This window comes from Suncus etruscus, chromosome 14 (genome assembly GCF_024139225.1).
Source record: "Suncus etruscus isolate mSunEtr1 chromosome 14, mSunEtr1.pri.cur, whole genome shotgun sequence".
NCBI lineage: Eukaryota > Metazoa > Chordata > Mammalia > Eulipotyphla > Soricidae > Suncus > Suncus etruscus.
In genome coordinates, this window is record NC_064861.1 from 26,380,943 (window position 1) to 26,407,272 (window position 26,330).

A 26,330-nucleotide genomic window follows, 5' to 3' on the forward strand; every position below is an offset into this window, starting at 1 on the left:
TTGTGTACTATGTGGTATGTGTGTGTGTGTGTGTGTGTGTGTGTATGTGTGTGTGTGTGTGGAGGGCATGTTTCCCAAGTAGTACTCAGGGGTTTGTGAGGCCACTCCTGGTGATACTCAGTTAACTGGGCAGAATAATTCTATGCTGGGACCTGAGGATGCAGATCCAGGGTACAACCAGCATCCTAACACAACATGCACGTTGTGTAAGATGATTGAACTGGGCTCCATTCCTGGCCCTGGAGATTTTTAAAAGTGAAAAACTAAAGAGAACTTTGTTTATAATGTATATAATTACCCTGAAGAGCTGTTCCCTTTTTTGGTTTTTAGGCCTAACTTAGAATGCTTAGCTAAGATAAGAATTGGGGGAGAAAAAGGAAAATAGTTAGAATGGTTTTCAAGAAAGGCTGGGTAATTCAAAGGCATGCAGATTAAAAGTTGCCTTAGCCACAGAGAAAAGATTGGGTTCCCCCCAGTCAATTGGAAATTTTCTATTCCTTAGGGTTTTTTTTTAAGTCTTTTTTAAATAATTTTTTATTTAAGCACCTTTGTTACGAAAATGGACAATTTCTTATAAAACTTACCTCCCATGCCAGACAATTGCACTCTTGGACATTGATTTTGGAGAAGTAAGGACTTGTATTTATACCAAAAAACGTATACAAATATTCTTGTTGTTTTACTCATTCAAAATCTGGAAACAACTCAAGTGTTCTTAGCAGGTGAATGGCTGGCTAAACAAGCTTATACATTAATACAATGGGCATGATTCATCATTAAAGAGAAATGAACTATATAGCTCTGTGAAGTAACTTAGGTATCTCTGGATATCTCTGGATATCTCCAGATTTTTTATGCTCCATAAAAATGTCAATTTGCAAAGGTTACAATTTGTGTGACTCCATCTATATAATGTTCTCCAAATGCCAGAATTATAGAGATGAAGAGCAAAGTAGTAGTTGCTGTTGTGTATGTAAACATTTTTATTTTTACTTTTCACATTTTATGGGATTATTATGTTATTGACCCTACCCTGATCGGTGATTGTGCCCTACCCTAGGGTGTGACCTGGCATTCTGCCCCCACCCTAGGGTGGTACCTGATTCTGCTTCCACCATTGGGTGGTACCTGATTCTGGAGGATAAAAACAAGGGTCTGTGGAAGGCGAGGGGCTTTTGGCTGAGACTTTGGACTTCAGTCTTGTCCACCGAATAAAGCTAATATTTCCACAAGCCTGACTGTCTGCGAGCTGTTTACCCCGCTGTTTCACCTCAGAACCGTGGGCTGGACAGGGTGGCAGATGCGTGCTCCGATCTGGAGGGGAAAGACCTCATCCTCTATCCCTCCATCAGTCAACCTCTTCAGGGGCTGACTTGCAACAGTTGCCAGGGCCTAGGTAATGGAGGATGATGGGAGGATGAGGACAACTCTAAAGAGTAGCACAGTGGAGTTGTTTGGTGATGATGGAACAGTTCTCTGGCTTGATTGTCTCCAGTTTACAAGAATCTACTGTTGGATAAAATCATGAATAATGGTATGCAAATACATACAAATGAGGGTCTGTAAAAGCTGATGAGATCTGAATGAGTTGTATTGTTGATAGTATCATATCTGTGTCATTTGGTCGGTTTTGTACTATTGCTATGTAAGATGAACCAGGAAGCTTAGGGAAGCTGAATCAGGGTTCATGGGGCTGAACTATTTAAAAGTATTTTCTATTATGACACCGTGATTTACCAAGTTGTTTCTAAAACAATTGTTTCAAACATTCATGTTCTAACATAGTCCCACCTCCAATGTGACTTTCCTTCCACCAATGTCCCCAGTTTCCTACCCCATCCAAGTCTGCCTCCTTGCAATTACAAGTTTACTTCATATTGTTTGTTCAACACAAAGGCAAATGGAATTATAAAAAAAAATAGATCAATATGGGGACCGGAGAGTTAGCATGGAGGTAAGGTGTTTGCCTCGCATGCAGAAGGACGGTGGTTCGAATCCCAGCATCCCATATGGTCCCCCGAGCCTGCGAGGACCAATTTCTGAGCACAAAGTCAGGAGTAACCCCTGAGTACAGCCAGGTGTGACCCCTCAAAAAATTAAATAAATAAAATAAGAATAAAAAGTTAAAAAAATAACAAAACAATTTTCCAGAGGCCCTTATACAGAGCACTTTTGTGAAGAGAAGGGCTTGGTTCCTTCTCTCTCTTTCTTATTTTCTCTCTCTCTCTCTCTCTCTCTCTCTCTCTCTCTCTCTCTCTCTCTCTCTCCTCTCTCTCTCTCCAATTATCCCACAGCACTAAGCAAGAACTTTATGTCCCAGACTTAGCAGTTGTCCAGTGTCCTCTAGTGAGGCATTACAGGTGTATTTATTGTTGCTTTAGTTCAAAGAAGCAGTGTTGGGCTTCCAGGAGATTTGATCTGCAAGGAACTTGGTCTTTTCTGAGAAAGGCTGATTAATTTCTTCAGTTGGTGTCTCTATGGAGTGCTTGTAATTGGAAAGAAAACCCAAAGGTCATAGAGGACCAATTTTGAGCTGCTAGCTGCTCATCATCAGTTTTTATAAATATTCGTGCCACTTAATTTTTCATGGAAGAAAGTGACTCAAACCATTGTGACTTTTCAGACTCGATGAGAACCATATTTTTCAAAATTAGGAATAAAATAGGGAAATGGGGACTGTCATATTCATATAATATCTAATTCAAGTTCTTCAATTCACTTCCTAAGAAACTTCATTTTTAAGATCTTTGTGGATTGGGGAGGGATTGAGAGAAAAAAAAATTGAGACTTGAATGTAGTATGTATAATAGCCATTTCAAACAGTTGAACAAATTGGATACCTGTAGTTACATTGACAGTAATAACTGTGATTTAATTTTCATTAGAAGATTGCTCCCCTTTTGATAACTCTTCACCCACAGTTTCTTATGTCCATATTTTCCTAAAGTGTTGCTCGAGTAGCAGGACAAAGCTGATATTTCCTCTGATTGTAAAGAACCAGGGTGTGTCTCTCTTAATTTCTTTTTTGTCTCTCTTAATTTCATTCTTGTTTTGTTTTGTTTTGTTGTTTTTGTTTTTGAGTCACACCTGGCAGCGCTCAGGGGTTACTCTATGCTCAGAAATTGCTCCTGGCAGGCTCGGGGGACCATATGGGATGCCAGGATTCGAACCACTGACCCTCTGCATGCAAGGCAAACTCCTTACCTCCATGCTTTCTCTCTGGCCCCTTAATTTTATTCTTAATGGAGATTCCACCCTTACCTCAGTTCTATCCTTAGATTAAAAAAAAAACAACAACCTTCCTATGTAAAGGGGATATGTAAGGGGTTGAAGGTAAGCTTAAATTGATTTCCCTGACCTCAATGATTGGAACAAGATGACTTGCCATCTTTTCTGAACACCATAAATTGAGCTAGAATAAGTGAACATTGGAGCATCAAATGTATTTTTAGAGTAGAGAGCTTTATAAATAGACACAGGGTTTTTCAGCATCCTAGAATATAATGGGAATTTTGATAGCGAAGACTAATGTTCTGTTTTGTTGTGAAATGCCCTTTCTTGTTGTGAAAGGGTGGGCATCCCTCTAGACCATGGGAGGATCAGGGGAATAGTCCTGATGGATATGATGAATTGTTTGTTTGCTGTTCCCCATAGGTGAGGCAGGCCAAGGTTAAACAGCTCTTCCGACCCATCGAGGAGCTGAAGAAGGACTTTGCAGAACTGAATGTTGTCATCGAGACAGACATGCAGATCATGGTACGACTAATCAACAAGTTTAATAGTTCCAGCTCCAGCCTGGAAGAGAAGATTGCTGCACTATTTGACCTTGAATATTATGTCCATCAGGTATTATATTTCTTTGCTCTTAAGACTGACTTTACCAGATATCTTCAAATACATAAACCTCTGCCCCAAATCTTCAAAAATTGCATCTCTAATTCTCTCCCAGTACTTTTGCTGTGGTCTAGGGTAATGTTTCTCAACTGAGGGCTTCCAGGCCTTCAGGATACTTCAGGGAGGACACAGGTGAAAAGGCTTAAACTGGGGGCCAATCTGTAGTACAAAGGCCATCAACGGATAAAGGTTGAGAATCACCTTTGGTGATTGGTCTGTAGGCCAATGTCTCTTATAAAAAAAAAACAAACATTATTCTATTTGTTTATTTCTGTTTGGTTCTTTGCCTCACCTAACAGTGCAGAGGGCTTTTCCCTTGCTATGTGCTCAGGGTCACTTTTTTTTTTTTTTTTTTTTTTGGTTTTTGGGTCACACCCGGCAGTGCTCAGGGATTACTCCTGGCTCTATGCTCAGAAATTGATCCTGGCATGCTCGGGGGACCATATGGGATGCCACCGTTCTTGTGCATGCAAGGCAAATGCCCTACCTCCATGCTATCTCTTCGGCCACATCAGGGTCACTTCTGGTGGTGTTGGGGACTATATTATATCCTTGTGATCTAACCCAGCTGTGTGCAAGGTAAGCACTTTATTCACTGCATTTTTCTCTGGCCCATAAAGTACATGATTATAGCTAGAGATGAAACATGAAAAAAAGGAGATTTGCCTTCTTTTTTTAGTTTTTGAGCCACACCGGGTGACGCTCAAGGGTTAGTCCTGGCTATGCACTCAGAAATCGCTCCTGGCTTGGGGACCATATGGGACTCCGAGGATTGAACTGCGGTCTGTCCTAGGCTAGCACCAGCAAGGCAGACACCTTACCATTCCATGCCACCACTCCAGCCCCTTGTTTTATTTTTTCATTGAACAATAAGCATTAACAATTTTATGACTGAAACCCAAGTACAAACATGCTTGTAATCATGGTGCTTAAATAAAGATATATATATATTTTAAAAAACCTTAATATAATGAGATAAGATTGTGTAACAAGAAGATAGTACAATATAACACTGGTGTTACTAGTGACAGCTACGCTGAAGATATGGCATAAATTTAGATTGAGCATTGAAGATTAGGAATATCTGAGCAAAGAGGAAAGTTTAGAGGAGAAGTTGACAAATTCTGTACTGTAGGCCAATTCTGTCCGCTTATTTTGTAAATAAGATTTTAGTGGGGAACAGAATAGATAGTACAGAGGTCAAAGGACTTATTTGGTATGTGACCAACCTCAGTTTGATCCTCGGTACCACATATGGTCTACTGAGTACTGTTGGAAATTACTAAATAAATTTCAGACTTACACAGATTTTTTTTTAATTTGCTAAGTTGAGTAGTTGTGAAAGTAACTACATCTCATAAAACATTAAAACATTTATTATCAAGTACTTTAGAAAAAGTTTCCAAGTCTTGTATTAGATCATTTGAAGCAGAAGAAATGGCATATGCACAGATTCTGAAGCAGATAACTTTGTGAGATTAAGGACATGGTAGAGATGGGTCATTAGAGCACTGTGGCTGGAGTAGGGTCACATGAGTCACATTGTTGGGGTAGGACCACTGTCTTCTTTTAATTTAGCATTAGTCCCTAATAACAATTGTACAATTTGAAGCAGAGAAATGATTGATAAGACAGGCAGTTGATAGTTATTGAGTTTTATCATGTACTAGTAATATGGTCAGTCATATGCAACATACTCTTTAGTTCTGTTGTATTGGCTGCTGACTTAATCAAGCACACTGGGAGAGACAATCCATGGCAGGAGAACAAGGGTGTCTGAAAAAATCAACAGACAGTAGTAGTCTCACAAGCCAGTTTATAAGTCATCTGTCTGATTCATGCTCAGTATTATGCTTTAGCATTGTTGAGATGTGTGCATATCATGGCACTAAGTACAGCAAGGACATTGGAACTATATAGTATAGTACTCATAAGATGAGTAGTGCATCATGGTTATATCGGGGAAAGTTGAGCATATATGACCATTATGAGGCTCATACACATTATAATAACTTCTAAGTGTGGCTACAGGCAGTTTTCTAAAATCAGCATTTTTCTTAGCTTGGACGGAACAGGAAACTCATCCTAAGAGTAGGCAGAATGGGTATCTTTTTGTTTTGTTTTGTTTTGTTTTGGGGCCACACTGTGTGACACTCAAGGGTTACTCCTGACTATGCACTCAGAAATCGCTCCTGGTTTGGGGGACCATATGGGACATCAGGGATCAAACCCAGGTCCATCCTGGGTCAGCTGCATACAAGGCAAATGGCCTACCACTGCACTATCGCTCTGGCCCCCAGAATGAGTATCTTTTAAAACTTTCTACCTACAAATAAAATAATCTCTTTAGAGCACATTATAAATTAATTATAAGATCAAAGATAAATATCATAATTCCTATTATCACAGTTCATTGACTTCTGTTGCTGCCTTATAGGTCCATGACTACTATTTCCATTTTATAAAAAAAAAAAAAAAAAAAAAAACGAGGCACAGAGAGATTATATGATTGTCTATGTTACCTATCTAGTGAAGTAAAGTTGGGCTTTAACAGAATGGTCTGTTTGACCCTAAAGTTAGAAGAGATGGATCTGAGGGAAAGCAAGCCAAGAAAAGATTTTTATTTATTCTACAAATAGATTCTGTGCCTGCTGAGTCCCATCTTTAACTGGTGAACAGAATTGGAGCTTGTGGTAGAGGCAGATACACAATAAGCATTCCCAATAACATAATTACAAATGGTATATTTGAAGTGATAAATATTATGGCTGAATGAAAAAGTAGAGCAGGCTAAGGGTAGCAGTGTTGGAAAAGAACATTTCAAGGTGATTTCACTTCTCTGTAGTATATGGAATAACTGGTTAAAGACATATAGTAAAGGGGGGTGCCTAGATCACTTTTGTCCCCACAGCTAAGGGAGAAGGACAGAGAAAGAAAGAAGTCAAAGAGGAAAGGAAGAAGATGAGAAGGGAAGTATTGGAGGAACAAGGATCAGAACTTCTGTTATATTAATGATGTGGGAGAGAGTAGTAGCTAAATAGCCAAAGCACAGACTTAACAACACTGAAAACATGGATTTAAGCTGCAGTCACCTAACTTTGTACCGTGTCTGTCAAAGTGGCAACTAGGATGGGTGGGAGGTTGGGGTTGGCTAGAGATGGAGTATGGGAACACTGGTGAAGGGAAACGGACACTGGGTGGTAGAATTGGTGGTAAAATATTATATGCCTAAAACTCAACTATCAATTATTTTTGTAATCACAGTCCTTTAATTAAAAATTTTAATTAAAGAAATAAATAGCATTAGGCATGGGAAGCAGAAAGTACCAAAGCTCAGAGGTGAGGGCATGTATTGGGCATTTGAGAAACTTCCCTGGAGTCACCCTAGGATAGAGTAGCTGGAACACAGAGAAATGGTTTTGAAGTACGGTAGATGAAGCTCAGAGCAGGGACAGGAAGGTTTTACTTGTAGCCAGGGATTAGAGGGAAATGAGCTATTGTTAGAGGAAGCTGAGTAGTAAAAGGGCATGTGACTTTATTTTTGTTTTCTATTTTGGGCCACACTGGCAGTGCTGGAGAGCTAACTACTCCTGGTCCATTGCACAGGGGTCTATCTAGGTGATGCTCAGGGAACCATGTGGATTCTGGGAATTGAACCTGGAGCTCCCACTTTCAAAGCATGTGCTCCAGCTCTTTGAGCCATCTCCTGAACTCCTCAACTCCAAGACATTTTTTCAAAGATTTCTCTGGCTACTGTATTGAAAATTAGATGAAGGAAAGGGCTCTGGTAGAAGCAGAGTAAAAAGATAAGAGGCTGTTGCAATGATCCAGACTTAGGGGCCTGAGAAGTCTTTGTAATCATAATCAAAGGCTTGTTGAAGACCCTCATCAATACAGATTTTCAGCGTCCTCCCACGCACATTCTCTCAGCATCCTTATTCTATAATCAAGGTTAAAAGACATTCTTTCTTCGGGATCTGCAGCCTTCATGGAAAAAGAGCTGCATGTGTGCAGTAGCTGTAGGGATGGTGGCTCTTCATGTTTTCTCTCTTTGCTCATAATTCCTTCTGTTTTCTTTCCTCTCTTCTGTCTTTTTTCTTTACAGGGTAAAACCAAAACAAAACCCATGACTTTTCCATTATAGAGTTAAAGAGTTAAAGGTTTTAAAGGTTATTGGCCAAATCAGTGCTGCTCAACCTCTGACAGCTTTTCTTTCTCCTCTCATTTAATTTAGACAGATCTTTAGGAATCAGGTTTCTGTCAGCGTTTCTTTAGTTGCAACATAAAAAGCCAAACCTAGCAGAGAGCACATCACACTGAGGAGGGAGGGTTGCCTGGCAGGCTGCAGGGCTCCAGCAACAGTTTTTCACGTACAAACTTGATGCCCACTTGGCATTGTCATCCCAAGGGAGGCATCTCCTCCTCCATTTATGGGTCACTCAGAGGTTTGAAACTACAGGCAATTTCTGAGTTATCAGCAGAGGTAATGTGTGAGGAGCCCAGGAACCCATTCCCTGAGATAGACCAAACTCTGTTGTTCTGACCCATTGGCCTTTGGTTTGGAAATAAAAGGTCCTGGCTTTGCACTAATTTGGGCACTGCCGTGCACCTCTGTCAGGCTGTGATCACAGGAGGGTACAGAAGACATGACTGGGCTATGGTGGTTCTGTTCTTTGAGAAAGGTTGGCCTTTCCTTTCCAGGCTTTTCAGTAGTTTGCTCCTATTCCAGACTCTCTGATTAGAGAGGTGAAGAGCTCAGGGTTCTTCTCAGGATTCAGACTAGATCTCTCCAAGGTTCCTTACAGCCATATTTAAATAATTAGCATGGTTTGTAAAAAACAAAACTGCACAGTGGGGAACAGCAGGTTAATTCTGAGGGGAGCCTCCATCTGTCTTATTCACCCTGGGGTGGTGTCCTTCTAATTATTTACCATCATTTATCTTCCTGTTTCCATCTTCTTGTCTGTTCTCTTTTCCTCTAGAGTGCTGTGTAATTCCTTCTGTTTTCATGTGTGTGACTTTTATCTACCTTTAGCCTAGCTCTTCCCATCCCTTCCAGGCTCGCTCTGAAGGTTTTCCCTGTCCCAGACCTAGAGAGGTTTGGGGGCCCTAATCAGGGCCCATGTTTCAGGTTTGCCTGGGTAGAGTGACTGCTTCCCTTCCTGTGAAATAACAAATTAAATAACATCATTTTTGTTTTTTGTTTGTTTGTTTTGGAGCCACACTGGCAGCACTCGGGTTACTCCTAGCTCTGCACTCAGAAGTCGCTCCTGGCAGGTTCAGGGGACTTTATAGATTGCTGGGGATCAAACCTGGATCCATTCTGGGTTGTCTGCATGCAAGGCAAATGCCCTACTTCTGTGCTATTCCTTTGGGCCAATAAATAACACCTTGACGAAAGCAGCAGGAACCCCAGCTAGGGCAGAGGCTGGCAGAAGCCCTGAAAAACAGGGATGAATGCCCCTTCCCTAAAGGACATATTTAGCCTAAGAAGTGACACCCCTCCTCCACTGAGGGAACACAGGTTTCTGCCCAGCGACATAAAATCAGAGGAGCACAGTTGTGCTTATCCCCTAATCAAATTACACAAGCACAACATGCAGGTAAAAAAAAAAAAAACACACTGCAAAGGACACTATGGGAAACCATCACAGAACACCACCAGGCCTAGGAAATGAAGATGATGGATCTGAAGACCCAACAAGTATAGCCACCTACATAGCCTCTCTGAGAAAGACTTTAGAGACGAAATTTGGAGGATGTTCAAGAAACTCAAAGAATCCATGAACAAACTGAACAAACCACAACTAAGAATCAAGAGGACATGAAAGTAGAAATAAGAAAACTCCAAACCGAAATATCAGGGCTAACAAATTTCGAGTCAAAATGAACACCTCACTGGAGAGCCTCACCAACAGAGTATCAGTTGCTAAACACAGAATCAATGAGCTAGATGAGATGTATAACAACACCATACAACAGAAGAGGCTGGAAAATATCCTTAAAACAAATGATCAGGCAATAGGGGAAAAAATCCTCCAAGAATGTGGACAGATAAAAATAGAGGTCTGCAATAAACTCAATAGAAACAGCATAAGAATCGTTGAAGTGTCAGAGGCCCAGGAAGAAAATATCTATGAAAAATCAATAGTCAAGGACATTATTCCAGAAAAACTCCCAGATCTAAATAATACATGCAACCAAATACTACATGCCCAAAGAGTACCAACTAAAATAAGATCCAAAGAAAAACATCCTCATCACAATGATGAATCCCACAGTGAGAGATGGAATACTGAAGGCATCAAGATCAAACAGGAGAATTATATACAAAGGAACATCCCTAAGGTTTACAGCATATTTGTCAAAAAGAAACCCTCCAGGCTGGATGGCAGTTGTGGGGTATAATGAGAAAACTCAATGAAATGAATACTTCACCAAGCCAGACTTACACTCAGATTTGAAGGAAAGATACATAACTGTGAAAGACTTCACAGATAGACAAAAGCTGAGGAACTTTACAGACTCAAAACTAACCTTAAAAGAATAGAAAGGTCTATTTAAGGCAAGGCAGACCCAACAAACACACCAAATTATTACAAAAAAGAAGACCCTAAAACCCATGACAATCATCTCTCTCTATGTCAGTGGACTAAATGCACCAGTTAAGAGAAACAGAGTGGCAAATGAATAAAAATATTGAATCCTTTCTGCTTGCCTTCAAGAAACACATTCGAATAGTCAGAGCAAACACAGACTTAAGTCAAAGGTTGGAGAGCAATCATTCAAGCAAAAAACTGCCTTAAAAAGGCAGGAGTGGGCCAGAGAGATAGCATGGAGGTAAGGCGTTTGCCTTTCATGCAGAAGGATGGTGGTTCAAATCCCGGCATCCCATATAGTCCCCTTGTGCCTGCCAGGGGTGATTTCTGAGCATAGAGCCAGGAGTAACCCCTGAGCACTGCTGGCTGTGACCCAAAAACAAACAAACAAACAAAAAAACCAAAACAAAAAAGGCAGGATTGGTCATACTTACATCAGATGACACAAACTAGACTTAAAAAGGCAATAAGGGACAGAGATGGATACTTCTTGATAATCAAGGGATATGTGCACCAAGAAGAAATCACACTCACAAATGCACCCAATGAGAGACCAGCAAAAATATTTAAAAGAATTGCTGACAGATCTGAAGAAAGACATCAATAGTACCACAATAATAGTAGGAGACTTCAATGCTGCCTTCTCATGCCTTGAAAAGTCAACCAGGCTAAAACCCAACAAGAATATACTAGCTCTGAAGGAATAAATGGAAGAAAATGGCCTAGTGTATACACACACACACACACACACACACACACACACACACACACACACAACCATTCTCTATTTATATAGGCTCTCCATCCCCAGAAAACATTCTCTAACGTACATGGGTCATTATCCAAGATAGATCACATGCTGGACCATAAAACATACCTCCATAAAATCAAGAGGTTAGAAATTGTAAGAACTACCTTTTCAGATCATTATGCACTGAAATTAGAGGTGAATCACAAACACAGAAAAATTTAATAACTGGAAATTAAACAACTTACTACTGAGCAACTAGTGGGTCAGAGACTAAATCAAAGAGGAAATCAAAAGATTCCTTGAAACAAGTGAGAATGAAGGCACAAATTAGCAGAATTTGTTGGACACAGCAAGAGCGGTATTAAGAGGAAAATTTATAGCTTTACAAGCATTCATCAGGAAGGAAGAAGGGACCTTTAGAAATAATTTAATGGCACAGCTTAAACATTTGGAAAAAGAGGGGCTGGTAAGGTGGGCACTAGAGGTATGGTGTGTGCCTTGCAAGCGCTAGCCAAGGAAGGACCGCGGTTTGATCCCCCAGCATCCCATATGGTCCCCCCAAGTCAGGGGCAACTTCTGAGCGCTTAGCCAGGAGTAACCCCTGAGCATCAAACGAGTGTGGCCCAAAAAAACAACAACAAAAAAAAATTAAAAATTTGGAAAAGGAACAACAAAATGAACCAAAAAAACAGGCAGACAGAAGGAAATAATAAAGCTTAGAGCAGAAATTAATAAACTGAAAAAAACAATCCAAAAGATCAATGAAAGCAGGAATTGGTTCTTTGAAGCAAAGAAGCTGAAGTGCTTATATCAGTGGAGGCGATCATAACCCCTAAATTATTCTTGCAGTAATAAAGGCATGCTGAATCTAGAACAGGACCTCTGAGGCTCTGGGCTGTGTAGCTTTGGGACTATCCAAGTGACAGTGGCTCTGCAGGGAGCTCATACTTTGATGAGTGTCCCGGATGAGTGGCTGTAATCACAATGCAGAGAGCCATGCTTCTGTAGCCAGAAAGCCTGCAAGGAGGAGACTGGAAGTCAAAATCATGAGTTCTTAGATTTTAAAACAGAGTATGTGAGAAAGGAAGGTGGGCTCAGTCAGAATAAAATGTACTTGTGTTGGCCAAGCTCCATCTCTGAGTCTTCTTAGTTTGCTGGGCACTGTTGCTCAGGCTTTTTGTTTGTTTGTTTTGAGCCACACTCAGTGGCATCAGGGTTCACTCCTGGCTCTGCACTCAAAAAACACTCCTAGTGGGTTCAGGGGACCAAGTGGGATGCTGGGAATCAAACTGAGTTGGCCATGTGCAAGGCAAACATCCTACCCACTGTTCTATCATTCTGACTCATGTATATACACATTGGAACAGAGAACTCTGGGCCTTACTTGGGGCCATAATGGCAGAACAGACTCAGAGTTTACTCCATGTTTCCCCTACACAGGGCATCTCTGTAGGGATGTCCACAAATACTCTACACCAGTCCATCTATTGTGTTGGCACACTACCAGATTGCTTTTTTGCTCCCCGTGGAGTTTATTCATTGCTTTAAAGATTCTTTATCAAGCACCTGCTCATCAGTGTGGTAATCACTAGACCTACTGCGGGGGGCAGATGATAAACCTTAACTACTCTTAGAAACTTTAATGTCAAATGTTTAAGGAAGAAATTCCAGTTGGCAAAATCCACCCACAGCCATCATCAGAGTCAGATACAACTGTCCTTTGAACCCAGTCTCTCTGCTGGAACCTTTAGCAGTCCAGAAGGACACTGGTAGGGCAGGTCCACTGGCATTCGGAAGAGAATGGGGTGCAGCCAACTTGGGCACTGGCTTCCAGAGCTTTCAAGTTGATTCCTGTGGTGGGGTTAGCATGTGGGCTAGGGCAAGCTCTATAACAGGCTGGTAACTGTTGTGTGAGGAATAAAGAGCCCCAACAGATTTTATCAGGAGCTTGAGTTACCTTTAGCACCCTTTCTTTTCCTTCTTTCTGTTGTTGAGGTGCTTGAGCACATGGTTTCAGTATGCCAGGGGCTTTGTCAGCAGAGCTCATAGTCAGGTCTCACTGTCACAAGGCTGATGCTTCCTCATTGAGCCATGCCCCATCCCTGGGCCCAGCTGACTTCTTGCTTGAAGATACACAGGGAAATGAGATCCCTTCTATAGGTCAGGCCTTTTCAGGCCCTAAGTGATAGTCTTCCAAGACTGGGGAGAAAACTTGAGTGATATAGCCTTGGGATAGACCCTTGGCAACTCATATCCCTGGTGATGAAGCCCCTCAGTTATTTTAGGGGGAAAAAAGATAGTTCACTATCTCATAGAGCTTTATGTGATTGAGGAAATGTTGTTCCTGTTTTAATAATAGCCACTAGCCACTACCATAGGCCTAGACAAAAGCCTGTGAGAATTGGACTTCTATGTAGACGTCATCATCTTGAATGATTCAGTTAACCACCTGAAGAAAGGAAGAGGAAGAACTATCGTTATGTCTTTGATGGCACTCTTCTAGTCCTATTCCCCCATAATGGTGGTTTTTATTGTTCCGGATTTCCAATTAAAAATTAACTTCATTCTTTTATTTTAAGCATTTTCTGCCTTAACTAAAGCCAACTGGGCACCAACAAAACACATTTAGTAATATTATGATGCCAGATCTTTGTGTTAACAGCTTGTGCCTTAGGAGTAAGCTTTATGACTCATTATTACAGTATCAGAATTTTCCAGAGATGTGTGGCTTAAGCAACAGCTAGGTTGCATTTTTGCTTCTTCCCACGTGGGTATTCATAAATCACATTAGATGAGCTAGTTTTAACATTTAAAATAATTTAAAATTTACTTAGTCTTTTTTTCAGTCTTTCCTAGGTAGTCTGAAAGGCCACCTTGTTCATTTACTTGGCTTTTAAGTAAGTTTTTTGAGTAGTCACCAAAAAAAGATGATAAATAGGGTTTTTCTTTCTTTGATGCCTGCACTGTACTAAGCAGGGGCTTTGTTGCAGATGGATAATGCACAGGACCTGCTTTCCTTTGGTGGTCTTCAAGTGGTGATCAATGGACTGAACAGCACAGAGCCTCTAGTGAAGGAATATGCTGCCTTTGTGCTGGGAGCAGCCTTTTCCAGGTGAGTAGGAAGGATGGAACCATTGACCAGGGTCATTTGGGCCTTCAGGTGATGTCTAGCTTTCTTCTTTTCCCGGTTGTCCTAGAAGTGTTACTTGAAAACTCAAGCATATCCCCTTCTACATTTCAGAGTAATCCTTATGCAACTAGATGCATTAGGATAATGGGGGCAGGGTATGTAGGGAAGAAGGGAGATTAAAACCATACAATGCTCAGGAGTCACTCCTAGAATCACTCAGTAGACCATAATTGATGCCAGGGATTGAAGCAAGGGTCAGCTACATGTAAGGCCACATCTTAGTCATTGTACTCTCCTGTCCCTAGAGGAAGATTTTGATTCTATCTTTATCCTACTAGAGAAGAATTTTTATCTATGTTCTACCTTCTATATTAGAACTCTGTGACTTTGTGTATAATATATGTATATATGGTTATTTAATTACACTTTAAGTTATATGCTATTATATTTATGGCTAATAAAAAGTTAGATAACCATAGATAATTGAGAGGGAGGAGAATGAACTCTTGAGTAGTGATTCTTCTTATGGAAAGGCTGTATCTGGTGAAGAGGATATGAACCTGACTTACCAGGGGGTAGATGGAGAAATGTCTGGGTCTAGTTAATAAGCAGTCTCTTGTTATCAGGCTCTCCAGGCTGGGAGTTGTTTGGAGCTGAGCTTCTTAAACTGGGGCAGCCATAGTTTGAGGGGATACATAACTGAATGTGGGGGTTGCAAACAACTTGACAAAGTGACCAAAAATTCATTCAAAATCAGATATATAATGAATCCAAGTTGTTTCTGACAGTGCTATTTGTGGAGAAAGGTGTGTGTGTGGGGGGGGGTCGTACCAGGTAGGAAAAATTAAGTTTAGTTTCTGCCATGTGCTAGACTGCCCATGAAAGAGGAATGGAAAGATGGGAAGAATGAGAAAAATGTTTGGGAACAACATCATTACACTAATCCTAAAAATTGGCAAGATATAACTGGTCCACTGGAACTATAGTTTCTCTCTTTACTGGAAAAATGACTGTTAGGATTATTTCTCTAAAACATGAACTAGTTTTTGTGTCCTTGCTGCAAGGGAGTGGATGCTGACTAGTCTGGCTTGGCCTGCTTGGGTGCAGTGATTGTGATGTGGGAACTTCGTTTTGAAAAGGTTTCCTTTACATCCCTACTTTTCTTAATCAGACTTCCAGTCTGATGTCTTCTCCTTCTTTTTACATATTTTCTTAGTTAAAATGGGTAATGGAGGGCAAAGGGGATACAGGCATCAGCTCTGACAAAGCTGAAAGGTAGTCTTAGTTAGGAAAGGCTGAGATTAGTGCAAGGCCAGTTTATGAGCCTGTCTTAATCTTCAAGCCCTAGTTACTCTGTGGTGTGCTACTAACACTCAAGACTTCGAGAGTTTTCCATCTCTTTTGGTATCACCTTTCAGAGCTTGAGTTTCCCAGGAAGCTCCAAAAAACATCTGTGCCTGTGAATCCACCTGTGAAGGTGGAGAAACCTCACATTTGTCATGGGCAGCTGTGTTTTCAGTCCTGGAGAACAAGCAGAGGGTTAGCGTAAGGCTTTAACAGCTTGAGAACTTATGGAGACTTACTCTTTGTTTCTGAAGCCTTTATAGAAGAGCTAAATCAAAGAATGTTCATCTTTCTTCCCAGGCTCTTTTATTTTTTTTCTATATTCCCAAGCATTTTATTTCCACTTTCAATTTGAACATATTACCCTACATGTCCTTTGCTTCTGGAAACATATTTACCAGGGGAAAGTGTAGCATTTGATGACACCTTTTGTTGAAGGTGAGCAAGAAATTTTAGATGGATGCATTGAATCTGCTTAGTTAGGTCGTAACTCACCCAAGAGCTGTGTCAATATGTGACATCAGTAAAACTTTCTGTGATTGTGGCTGTGCAACCCTCTGCTTGTTCTCCAGAACTGAAAAGTCCAAGGCATGAGACCATGTTAACATTTATATGGGCATCACTAATATTTAAACAGAGACGTGTGTAAAATATGGCAATATAGTGTTTTTGGTGGCAAACTGCTGTATTCATATTGTTCTAGCTGAGTTTTGATGTCTCACTGGAGGGCAGTTAGAGTGACAGCGTGGTATGGCACCAGAGCTTCTGGAAGCAAGCTTCTAAACATTGTGAAAATGACAATATTTTATGCAAAAATCTTGATAAAAAATAAGAGTATTCCTATGCATAGAAGTAGGTTTGATGACTGTCATTGGCTTTTCCTTATTTACCCTTAATGGCCTAGTGCTGGTTCTGTAGCTACTACCTACCTGCCCCTGGCACATAGGAGCAAGTATACTCACACACAGAATGATGGAATGAATGTGCTCTTTTTCAAGTGAACAGTAAGCGGGTAGAGAACATGTGGGAATCACGGAGCCCAGGCCATGGGGATGCTACTGAGAAGTCATTGCCTTTACTCTTTGATAGTACTGTCCAGTGGTGCAGGTCAGTATCCCAAAGTGAGTGATACAGTTGTGGGAGCATGAGCACAGTCCAAGGGGGGTGACAGTAACATCAAATACAATTTGGGACAGTTTTCTGTTAACTTCACTTAAAGATAATAAATTTCCAGGAGGGTGCTGAAGATTATTTTTTTTCCTGCAAAGGGGTGGGATAAGCCATATAAGTATGAGAACCTCTAGATGTTTATGTATTTGGGAGGACTTAGTTGACCAGGAATGAAACTCCAGGCCTTTCTAGACCCTTTGGTGGCTGTTTGCCCAGATCAACTGACTTCCCCTTTTTCTTTTCTTTTCTTTTTTGTTTATTTGGGTTATTTTGTTTTTGTTTTTTGTTTTTGGGTCACAGCCTGTGGCACTCAGGGGTTACTCCTGGCTCTGCACTCAGAAATCTCTCCTGGCAGTCATGGGGAACCACATGGAATGCCAGGATTCAAACCACTACTGGTTCAGCAATGTGCAAGACAAATGCCTACTGCTGTGCTATCTCTCCGGCCCCACCTTTTTCATTTTTTAACTGGTACTAATAATAGGTATCATCTGCATTGCAGAAGGTTGGGTGAGTATGGAATAAAATGTTCTGTAAATAAAAAATATGTCCTGTAAAAAAGGGGAGGCAGAGCAGAGGCGCAAGCCATAAGGCATCTGCCTTGCCTGCGCTAGCCTTGGATGGACCACAGTTCGATCCCCCAACATCCCATGCGGTCCCCCAAGCCAGGAGCGATTTCTGAGCGCATAGCCAGGAGTCACCGGGTGTGGCCCAAAAGCCAAAAAAAAAAATGCTTATAAAGCCCCAGTTTATGACTGCAGAGTATAATGTCATAATTATCATAAGTTTTCATGATGATTTCATGCATTACTGTGAGGTTTCACTGTAAGGAAATTCTTACAGGGGCCTCAAACTCACAGCCCACGGGCCGCAAACGGCCCTCCGTACAACATTTTGTGGCCCTGCCCTAGAGGAATCTTTTTTTGTTTTTTGTTTTTTTTTTGTTTTTTTGTTTTTTTGTTTTTGGGCCACACCTGGCATTGCTCAGGGGTTACTCCTGGCTGTCTGCTCAGAAATAGCTCCTAGCAGGCACAGGGGACCATATGGGACACCAGGATTTGAACCAACCACCTTTGGTCCTGGATCGGCTGCTTGCAAGGCAAACACCGCTGTGCTATCTCTCCGGGCCCTTTTTGTTTTGTTTTAGTTGTTTGGGTCACACCCCCCAATGTTCAAGGCTTACTACTGACTTTGCACTCAAGGATCACCCCAACTTTGCCTCCTGCGGCCCCCAGGTAAATTGAGTTTGAGACCCCTGGATCATAAGCCTTTCTCCTCCTAATTTTTCTGCTAACATGGTTATGTTCTATCTTGTGGTACTAATCTTGCTGTTTCCTGAGAGTGTAAGTTTGTCAACCTGGGTTAATTGCTTAATAAGGCCTCCTTACACATTTCTATGGATGAAGTGATAACTTCTCTGATGTTCAGCATAAACAATTATTGCAAGATCAATAAGAGTTGGCTAAGTGTAATTGATGTTGCCACTGAAATAGTTTGTTTATTACTCATACTTATTCATGAGTCATACTTTTGATTTTCTACCTTTCTTACAATTTTCTACCATGTGTTGCTCATGTAGATGGCAATTTAATCTTTGTTAAACATTTTCATCCTCCCTGTTTGGAGATAGGGAGGTAGGAATGCTGATGCTCGGGTGTCATCTTTTCATGATTTGTTATAATTTTAAAAAATTTCCTTCTTCAAGTCAGTTATTTCTAGTGGCCTTTCTAAGACATGATTTCATCTTCCACTGCATGTTGTGTCAATCTGTAGTCTGACTTTTTGGTCTCTGTGGTTCCTGTCAAGTCATTTTGTGGTTTTGTGCAAGGGACGTCTCAGAAAGACCCAGTGAATTTCAGAGGCTTTGCCTCCTTCTGTTATCTCATTTTGGTTTTATTTCTCAGCAAACTGGCTGCCTGATTTTTTTTTTTCCTTTCATCTTCCTATATGCAGCTTTTGCCTTTTAAGTTATATCATCAAGCTGGTGTGTTTACCGCAGGGAGCACTGACCTGTCTTTTCTTGTGTCCCCGCCTCAGTCACTTTTGGTGTTCTGTTCCATCTTCTATGTCACAGTTGCAGCTGAATATGTGTGAATTGTTATGCCATTACCCAGGCCTCTATCTGTTCATTATATGTGGTACTTTGGTTTGAAAAATCCTTGAACTCTTTAGTACATGTTGAATGTGCCACAGGACCTTCATTGGACTGTGATTAGATGCTCTTGTGGTGGAAAACAGACCTGTGCTTCCTTTTTCTTGGCATCTTCCTTGAAGATTACTTATATCTGTTTACAGAGTGAATGTTCTCCCCTATCCCTGACTGTTCACCCTTTCAGTTCTTGCTTCATTGGTGCTTTAGTTTCCTCTAGTTTACTAGCTATACTTGTTCCACTGAGGTCTTCCCAATTCATTTTTGACCATTCTCCTATGTCAGACATCATGCTCCAACAAATGGAGCCATTTGTTGACCTCCAATTTCTAGATTTTTTTTCTGTCACACTCCACGAATTCCAGTGCTCATCTGCATCTTCTTGCCTCTGTGTTTCCTGATGACTTTTCTGAGCTTTTGGAGCATTTCCAAGTCCACTGACCTTTGTCTCTATTTCTCTCATCCTTAACCTATATGAAAAGTCATTTCCCATTCCTCCCCCCACAAGGTCTCACATTTTCTGAGCACCTCCACAATCTCTTCAGACCTTCACTTCTCCTGTTGAACATGTTTTAATCTTTATTTGACCTCCAGCCTTGGCACTATACCTTTTTTTCCATTGCTTATAACTGCACCCTCTCGTTCCTGTCTTTGCTTCTTCAAATCCCTGATAGTCTCATTACCCTCCACTGACCCCTGTTTACTACCAATTTTCCCATCATCTTTAACCCACTAACCATTACCTTATTTCCCTTCATGACTTCTCAAAAGAGTAGACAAAAAAGATTCAAATAAATGTACTTGAGCAGTATGTTCCTACAATCTCTAAAGTTTTTCAGTAGTATTTGTTTTTGCATTGTTGACAGCTCTGTAGTCAACAGTGTTGCCACTACTTTCCTTAGGAAAGTACTTCTTGACTTCCATGCCTTGATAGTCCCTTGATTCTTGGATCGGTAGAATTACTCTAATTTTCCTTTTATGCCAGCATTATCTTCTTACTGTCTCCTAAGTATTACTGTTCACTGAGGTTGTTTCACCACCATGTCCCTCTTCTCAAAGTTTTCTCTATTAATGACTCTTTTTATTTCTGTGATTTAAAGTCTACCTCATTGTGGATAAATATATGTTTAAGACATAACATGTCTATTATAAGTACCAACTTTCTCCTCAGTTCTCATTCTCCATTTTTCCCAGACTCTCTGTACCTCAAACTCAAGGAGAAGTGAATTCATTTGTCTTTCTTTCATAAAATGAGGATTTTCCTCCTACGTTCTTTTTAACCTATTTTTAGAAACATGATTGTCATATTTACCCATTCTTGAAACTTTTGAGTGATATTCAAGACATTTCTATTTGGTTCATGAATGAAGTCTGTGGACTTTTACTTACATTATTGTTATTTACTAAACTATGGCTTCACACTTTTTATTTTTAGGAAACTCTGATACTACGGGGATGGCAATAGGAAAGGAATTCCTTTTCATCGTGCTAGAAGATGAACCATGAATGATCCCATTCCCCATGGGTGTGGATCGATTTTTGGAGGTGGGCGTTGACCCAGTTATAATATTAAAAAATATATTTGCCAGGAAGGATTTTTCTCTTTATAAAAAAGAAAGTAAGGAGTGAGGAGACACTGGCATTCTTCCTGCCTTGGTTATCTTGAAGCTTTAACAGGTGCCTAGGACCCATGAGATAGGAGCACAAATTCAAAGAGCCAATGTGCCGGGAAGGAAACTAGAGGGGAAAGACAGCAGGAACTGGGTTCTTTATGATATGACTGACTGCATTACTCTGCTGATTTTGAAGCTGCCCAGACTTGGCATGTAAAGATAACTAAATAGAATTATTTAGTAAAAAAAAAAAAAGTTAGGCATTGTTGTATTTCTTACATATTTATATTAATAAAATTTCTAAAATCTCTTTTGTATCTTTAATTTCTTTAAAATTTCCCCTTTGCAGCTTCTTAGCAATCACCCCAATTTGCAGTTTTGTGCTTGTTTGATTGCTTGTTTACTGTTATCAGCCCTCCTAGACAGTATGAGAATAGGCTAAATTTTCTTTTAATTTCACCCAAACATCTTCAGGGAGCTTGGGGGGTCACTCCAGGTGATTCTAAGTTAATGGAGTTGGAGGTTTAATTCTAAAGCCTATGGATGTGGTGCCAGGGATTACCCAGGTCACCTCAGTGGTACTCAGGGATTTCCAGGGCTATAGCCTTACAAGGTGGTGGTGGGATCCCTCCATGATTGTACCTGGTGATGCTCAGGGGATCATATAATCCATCCAGGGAATTGCAATGAGTCCATTGCAGCAAGGCGTGCACCTAACCCCTGTACTGTCTCTTGGCCCCTTGTCTTTTTTTTATTTTAATATTGATGTTTTTCTAATATATATCCCAGTGCTTAGTATTCAGTGTTAGGACACAAAAGAAAAAAACCAATGCCTTTGAAATGAAATACTTTCACACAGTCAGGAATGGGGGCTAAACAGAGAGTGCTTTCTCTATTATTAATGATGTAATAGTGGGTGATTCAGACACCATATCTTGACCCTTTAAAATCTAAGGCCATGGAAATAAATGTGTAACCTTCTGGATAAAGGCCCAGAAAATAGGTTAGAGATTGAGATGAGGTCAGATGTTGGAGAAACGGGCACTTGAATAAAAGTTCATATATGACCCCTAGGACTAGCTCTGGCCTCTTGGCTCCAGGAGCTAATTTTTCACACTCCTGCAGTGACAGGGGATGCACTCAAACCATTTTGTCTCTGATAAATTGATTAGCATATTAACCATGATTGGCCAGGGCAATGGGAGCTGTAGCTCTTAAAGCTGCATTCAAAGACCCATCACTTTTTCCAAGGGGCAGTCAATGACAAATGGAAAATGAACTGTAGGACTGACCAGCCTCCCCTGAGTACTTGCAGAAGGCAAAACTTTATTGGAGGGAGGAGGGCACCACTCTGCTTAGTGAATGTGTCAGCATTTCTTCTGTCCCTGTGGCCAGACTATCTTTTTCTTTGTCCTCTATGTGACTGCTTCAGAGTTTCTGTTGGCCATCACTTTCTGAGTCTTCTGCAGATCTCCAGCCTAAAAAGCTGATTCCTTTCACTTCATTAATATTTTTTTTGTTTTTGGTAGGGGGCATATCTGGTTACATTCAGGAGTTATTCCTAGCTCTGTGCTAAAAAAAAATCACTCTTGGCAGGCTTGGGGACTATTTGGGATGCTGGGGATCAAACCCTGATTGGCCATATGCAAGGCAAATGCCCTACTCATTGTGCTATTGTTAAAGCTCCAACTTCATTAGTATTTCTTGTCTGGTCTCTTAAATTTTAATACATGCAATTCTTGGGGCCGGAGAGATAATGCATATGGTAGGACATTTGCTTTGCACGTGGCCAATTTGTAAAAATTATAAAAAAACATAAGCAATTTGTTGTGTATGTCAGTTCTTGCTTTTTCCTAACAAAAGTGAAAGCTGGAACCAGAGAGATACTATGGTGGACAGGACAGTTGCCTTGTACCCAACAAACCGGATTCAGTCCTCAGTATTTGATATGGTTGGCCAAGCCCTGCCAGGATTTCATTTCTTGGTGGGATATAAAAATAAGATAGTATGGTATTAGTATCCAGAGACAATAGAGACAAGGCCAAAAGAACCAGTTCATGATAGCAAGTTTGCCAATAGATAGTGGGGGAGTGCAGTGAGAGCAGAGAAGGAACAACTGTGACAATGACAGCTGGAAATGATCGCTCTGGACAAGAACTGGGTACTAAAAGGAGGTAAAGTGATATCATGATACCCTTCAGTAAAAGTATTGCAAACTACAGTGTCTAAAAGGGGAAAACGGTACAGAAGGAAAGAGAGAAAAAGGAGGAAAATGAGAGAGAAGAAAAATGTCTGTTACAGAGACAAACAGGGGGAGAGGGCTGGAAGGAAACTGGGGGCATTGGTTTCAAGAAATGTGCACTGCTGAAGGGATTAGTGTTGGACACTGTATGATTGAAACTCAGTCAGGAACGATTTTGTAACTATCTCACAGTAATTCAGTTAAATAACTTATTTATAAAAAATAAAATAGAATATCAAATAAATAAACTATAATAAAAGTGAAAGTTCCTTGAGAGTGGAAACCTGTACTTAAGTCTGTGCTCCTCACAGTTCATGGTGCAAATTTTTGTCTGCCGCTAAAACTGAGATCACTGAAAATTGGCAGGAAGAATAAAATCATTCAAAGCAGAGGTTTAAATTTTTTCTCTCCTTTTTCATTTTATATTTTTCAATATGTATGCATTATGTTTATAATTGAAATTAAAAAAAAACAGGACTAGGAGACTTCAGTACATATTAAATAGTGATCTCTCCCCACTCCCCGAACATAAATCCTAAGAGATTTGGAACACCAACGCATGCCGTTGTCCTCGGGACATTCCCCGTTTCCTCGAGACTGAGAACCTGCTGACTTCCGCAGGTATTGTAAATTGTAGAAAGGAGACAAAGCCTGAGCCCTTGAAAAGGAAAATTATAAAAATTAAAATACTCCATCTAATAGGAGATAGTAAGGTAATTTAGTTTTGAATGGAGGCAAGAAGAATTCCCCAGAGAATTTGTCACCCAAGTCAGTACGAGTACATTTGGACTTGAAATTATACAAATAAATTTTTTGTAGCTTGGAAAATCTGAAAACCAAGAATTTAGTTTATAATGACCTTGAGAAATAGTAAGCTGGAAGAAATGTTTGCAACTTATATCATAGAAACAGTATTGATATACCTAACATATTTTTATAAAGATTACTTCTAAAATAGAAGGTAGACATTCTAACAAAGCTGCAAAAAATGGACTAGACTATTTGCAAAAATAATAGGGCTGAGAGATGGCTCAAAGGGCCGGCATGTGTGTTTTGCATGTAGAGGTCTAGATTTAATCCATGCATGGTCTTCTGGCACTGCTAGCCCCTGAACAATAAAGTTGCAACAAGTAGATGATTAACCCCCAGAATTGTATGGTTCCCCCAGAACTGCTAGGTACAGAGACCCCAGACAACAATAGTAGTAGCGAGTAGATGTCTTAACTGCATGAAAAATACTTACCTTACATATGAGAAAGACCAATTAGGGGGCCGGAGTGATAGCACAGCGATAGGGCATTTGCCTTGCATGCTGCCCATCCAGGACTGATGGTGGTTCTAATCCCAGCATCCCATATGGTCCCCTGTGCCTGCTGGGAGTGATTTTTGAGCACAGAGCCAGGAGTAACCCCTGAGCGCCACCAGGTTTAAACATGGATGTACATGGAATCTATTATGCTGAGTGAAATAAGTCAGAGAGAGAGAGAGAAAGATGCAGAGTGGTCTCACTCATCTATGGGTTTTAAGAAAAATGAAAGACAGTTTTGCAATAATAATTTTCAGACACAAAAGAGAGAAGTGCTGGAAGTTACAGCTCACCTCATGAAGCTCACCACAAACAGGGATGAGTTTAGTTAGAATAAATAACTACATTTTGAACTATCCTAATAATGAGATTGTACGAGGGAAATAGAAAGCCTGTCTAGAGTACAGGCGGGGGTCGGGTGGGGAGGAGGGAGATTTGGGACATTGGTGATGGGAATGTTGCACTGGTGATGGGTGGTGTTCTTTACATGGCTGAAACCCAAACACACCCAGCAGCACTCAGGGGTTACTCCTGGCTCTATGCTCAGAAATCACTCCTGGAAGCCTTGGGGGACCATATGGGATGCCAGGATTCGAACTACTGACCTTCTGCATACAAGACAAACACCTTACCTCCATGCTATCTCTCAGCCCCTAGAAGCACACTGAACTTAACTACCAGGTTAACAAGTCTGATGTTTGTTTTGTTGGTGAAACTGTGGGGCCAGGTTCTCGTGCATGGCTGACAGATATATAAAAAAACAGTGCAGCCTTTATAGAAAGAAACTTGAAACTGTGTAACAAAATTGCATATATGTTTGTGTGTATTTAATTAACCTTAAAATAGTATCCCCGTTTTCAGAATTCTTACCTCTAAGGCATTTTGGTAAAAATTATGAAGACATATATATTCAGTGTTTATCAAATGGCACTATTTGATTTGTACGTGTGGCAGGGAGAGGGGTTGCTTTGTGGGCCACAACTGCTGTACATTGGGTTTTCTCCGGGCTCTGTGCTCAGAGATCAATCACTCCTTGATTCTGGGGACCACATGTAATTCTGAGCATTGTACCTTGGTGTACAAAGTGAGTTCTTTGTGTTTTGGGGTTTTTTTTTGGGGGGGGTCACATCCGGCGGCGCTCAGGGGTTACTCCTGTCTCTGTGCTCAGAAATTGCTCCTGGAAGGCTCAGGGGACCATATGGGATGCTGGGATTCAAACCATCGACCTTCTGCATGCAAGGCAAATGTCTTACCTCCATGCTATCTCTTCGGCCTCGTGTTCTGTACCTTCTATACTAATTCTCTGACTCCAGATAGCACTATTTGAAAGAGCAAAAGACAGAACAAACTAAATCCTAAATGTCCATTAATAGGCGACTGATTGAGTGAATTGCAGAATTTATTTCCTGGAATGCTATAGAGTTGTATAAAGGGTTGAATATTTGTGTGTAATATAGAATGTTTATTTTGTGATATATACATGTGTGCATGAATAATTAATGATTAATCATTGTGCTATTAATCATGTGTACATATTTATATTTGTTTAGACAAAGGATAAAAGACTTGGGAAAAACTAAGTAATCATACAAGTATTTTACATATTTTTAATCTCCATTAAAAATATAAAAATCCATAAAAAATGAAAGCAAAATGAAACTGCTGTATCTAGCTGTCTGTGGCATAATCACACAGAAAGGAACAATTTAGTGCAATTTTTTAACCCAGTAATTTGACACTATATATTTGAGATATATCTCAAATACTATTTTTAAAATCTGCAAGATTTTGCGATTGGAGCAATAGTATAATGGGTAGGGCACTTGCCTTGCATGAGGCTGACCAGGTTTAATCCCTGGCACACTACATGGTCCCTGAGCCCACCAGGAGTGAACCCTGAGTGCAGAGCCAGGAGTCAGCCCTGAGCACTACTGGGTGTGACCCCAAAACAACAAACCCTGCACAGTTTTTTAGAAATTGTATTATTGATGGGAAGATTCGTAGTATTAGACTGCTGCATGAATATGGGATAAGGCAAAAGACAATAATGCTCGTTTCTCAAGAAACCAGGACTTTTGCAGCATAAAGAAGAGATATTGATGTTAAATTAAAGATTGGGTAATTCCCTGGGA

General features: G+C 40.5%; 1 protein-coding gene across 1 annotated transcript in view; it reads left to right on the forward strand.

The window, feature by feature from the left end:
• SIL1 (SIL1 nucleotide exchange factor) overlaps positions 1 to 26,330 on the forward strand; it is a 299,473-nt gene that overhangs the window by 203,946 nt on the left and 69,197 nt on the right. The window contains exons 7-8 of the mRNA XM_049786015.1: positions 3,655 to 3,846; positions 14,235 to 14,356. Of these exons, the coding sequence (XP_049641972.1) occupies positions 3,655 to 3,846; positions 14,235 to 14,356 (314 nt within the window). The remainder of the gene's footprint in view (positions 1 to 3,654; positions 3,847 to 14,234; positions 14,357 to 26,330) is intronic.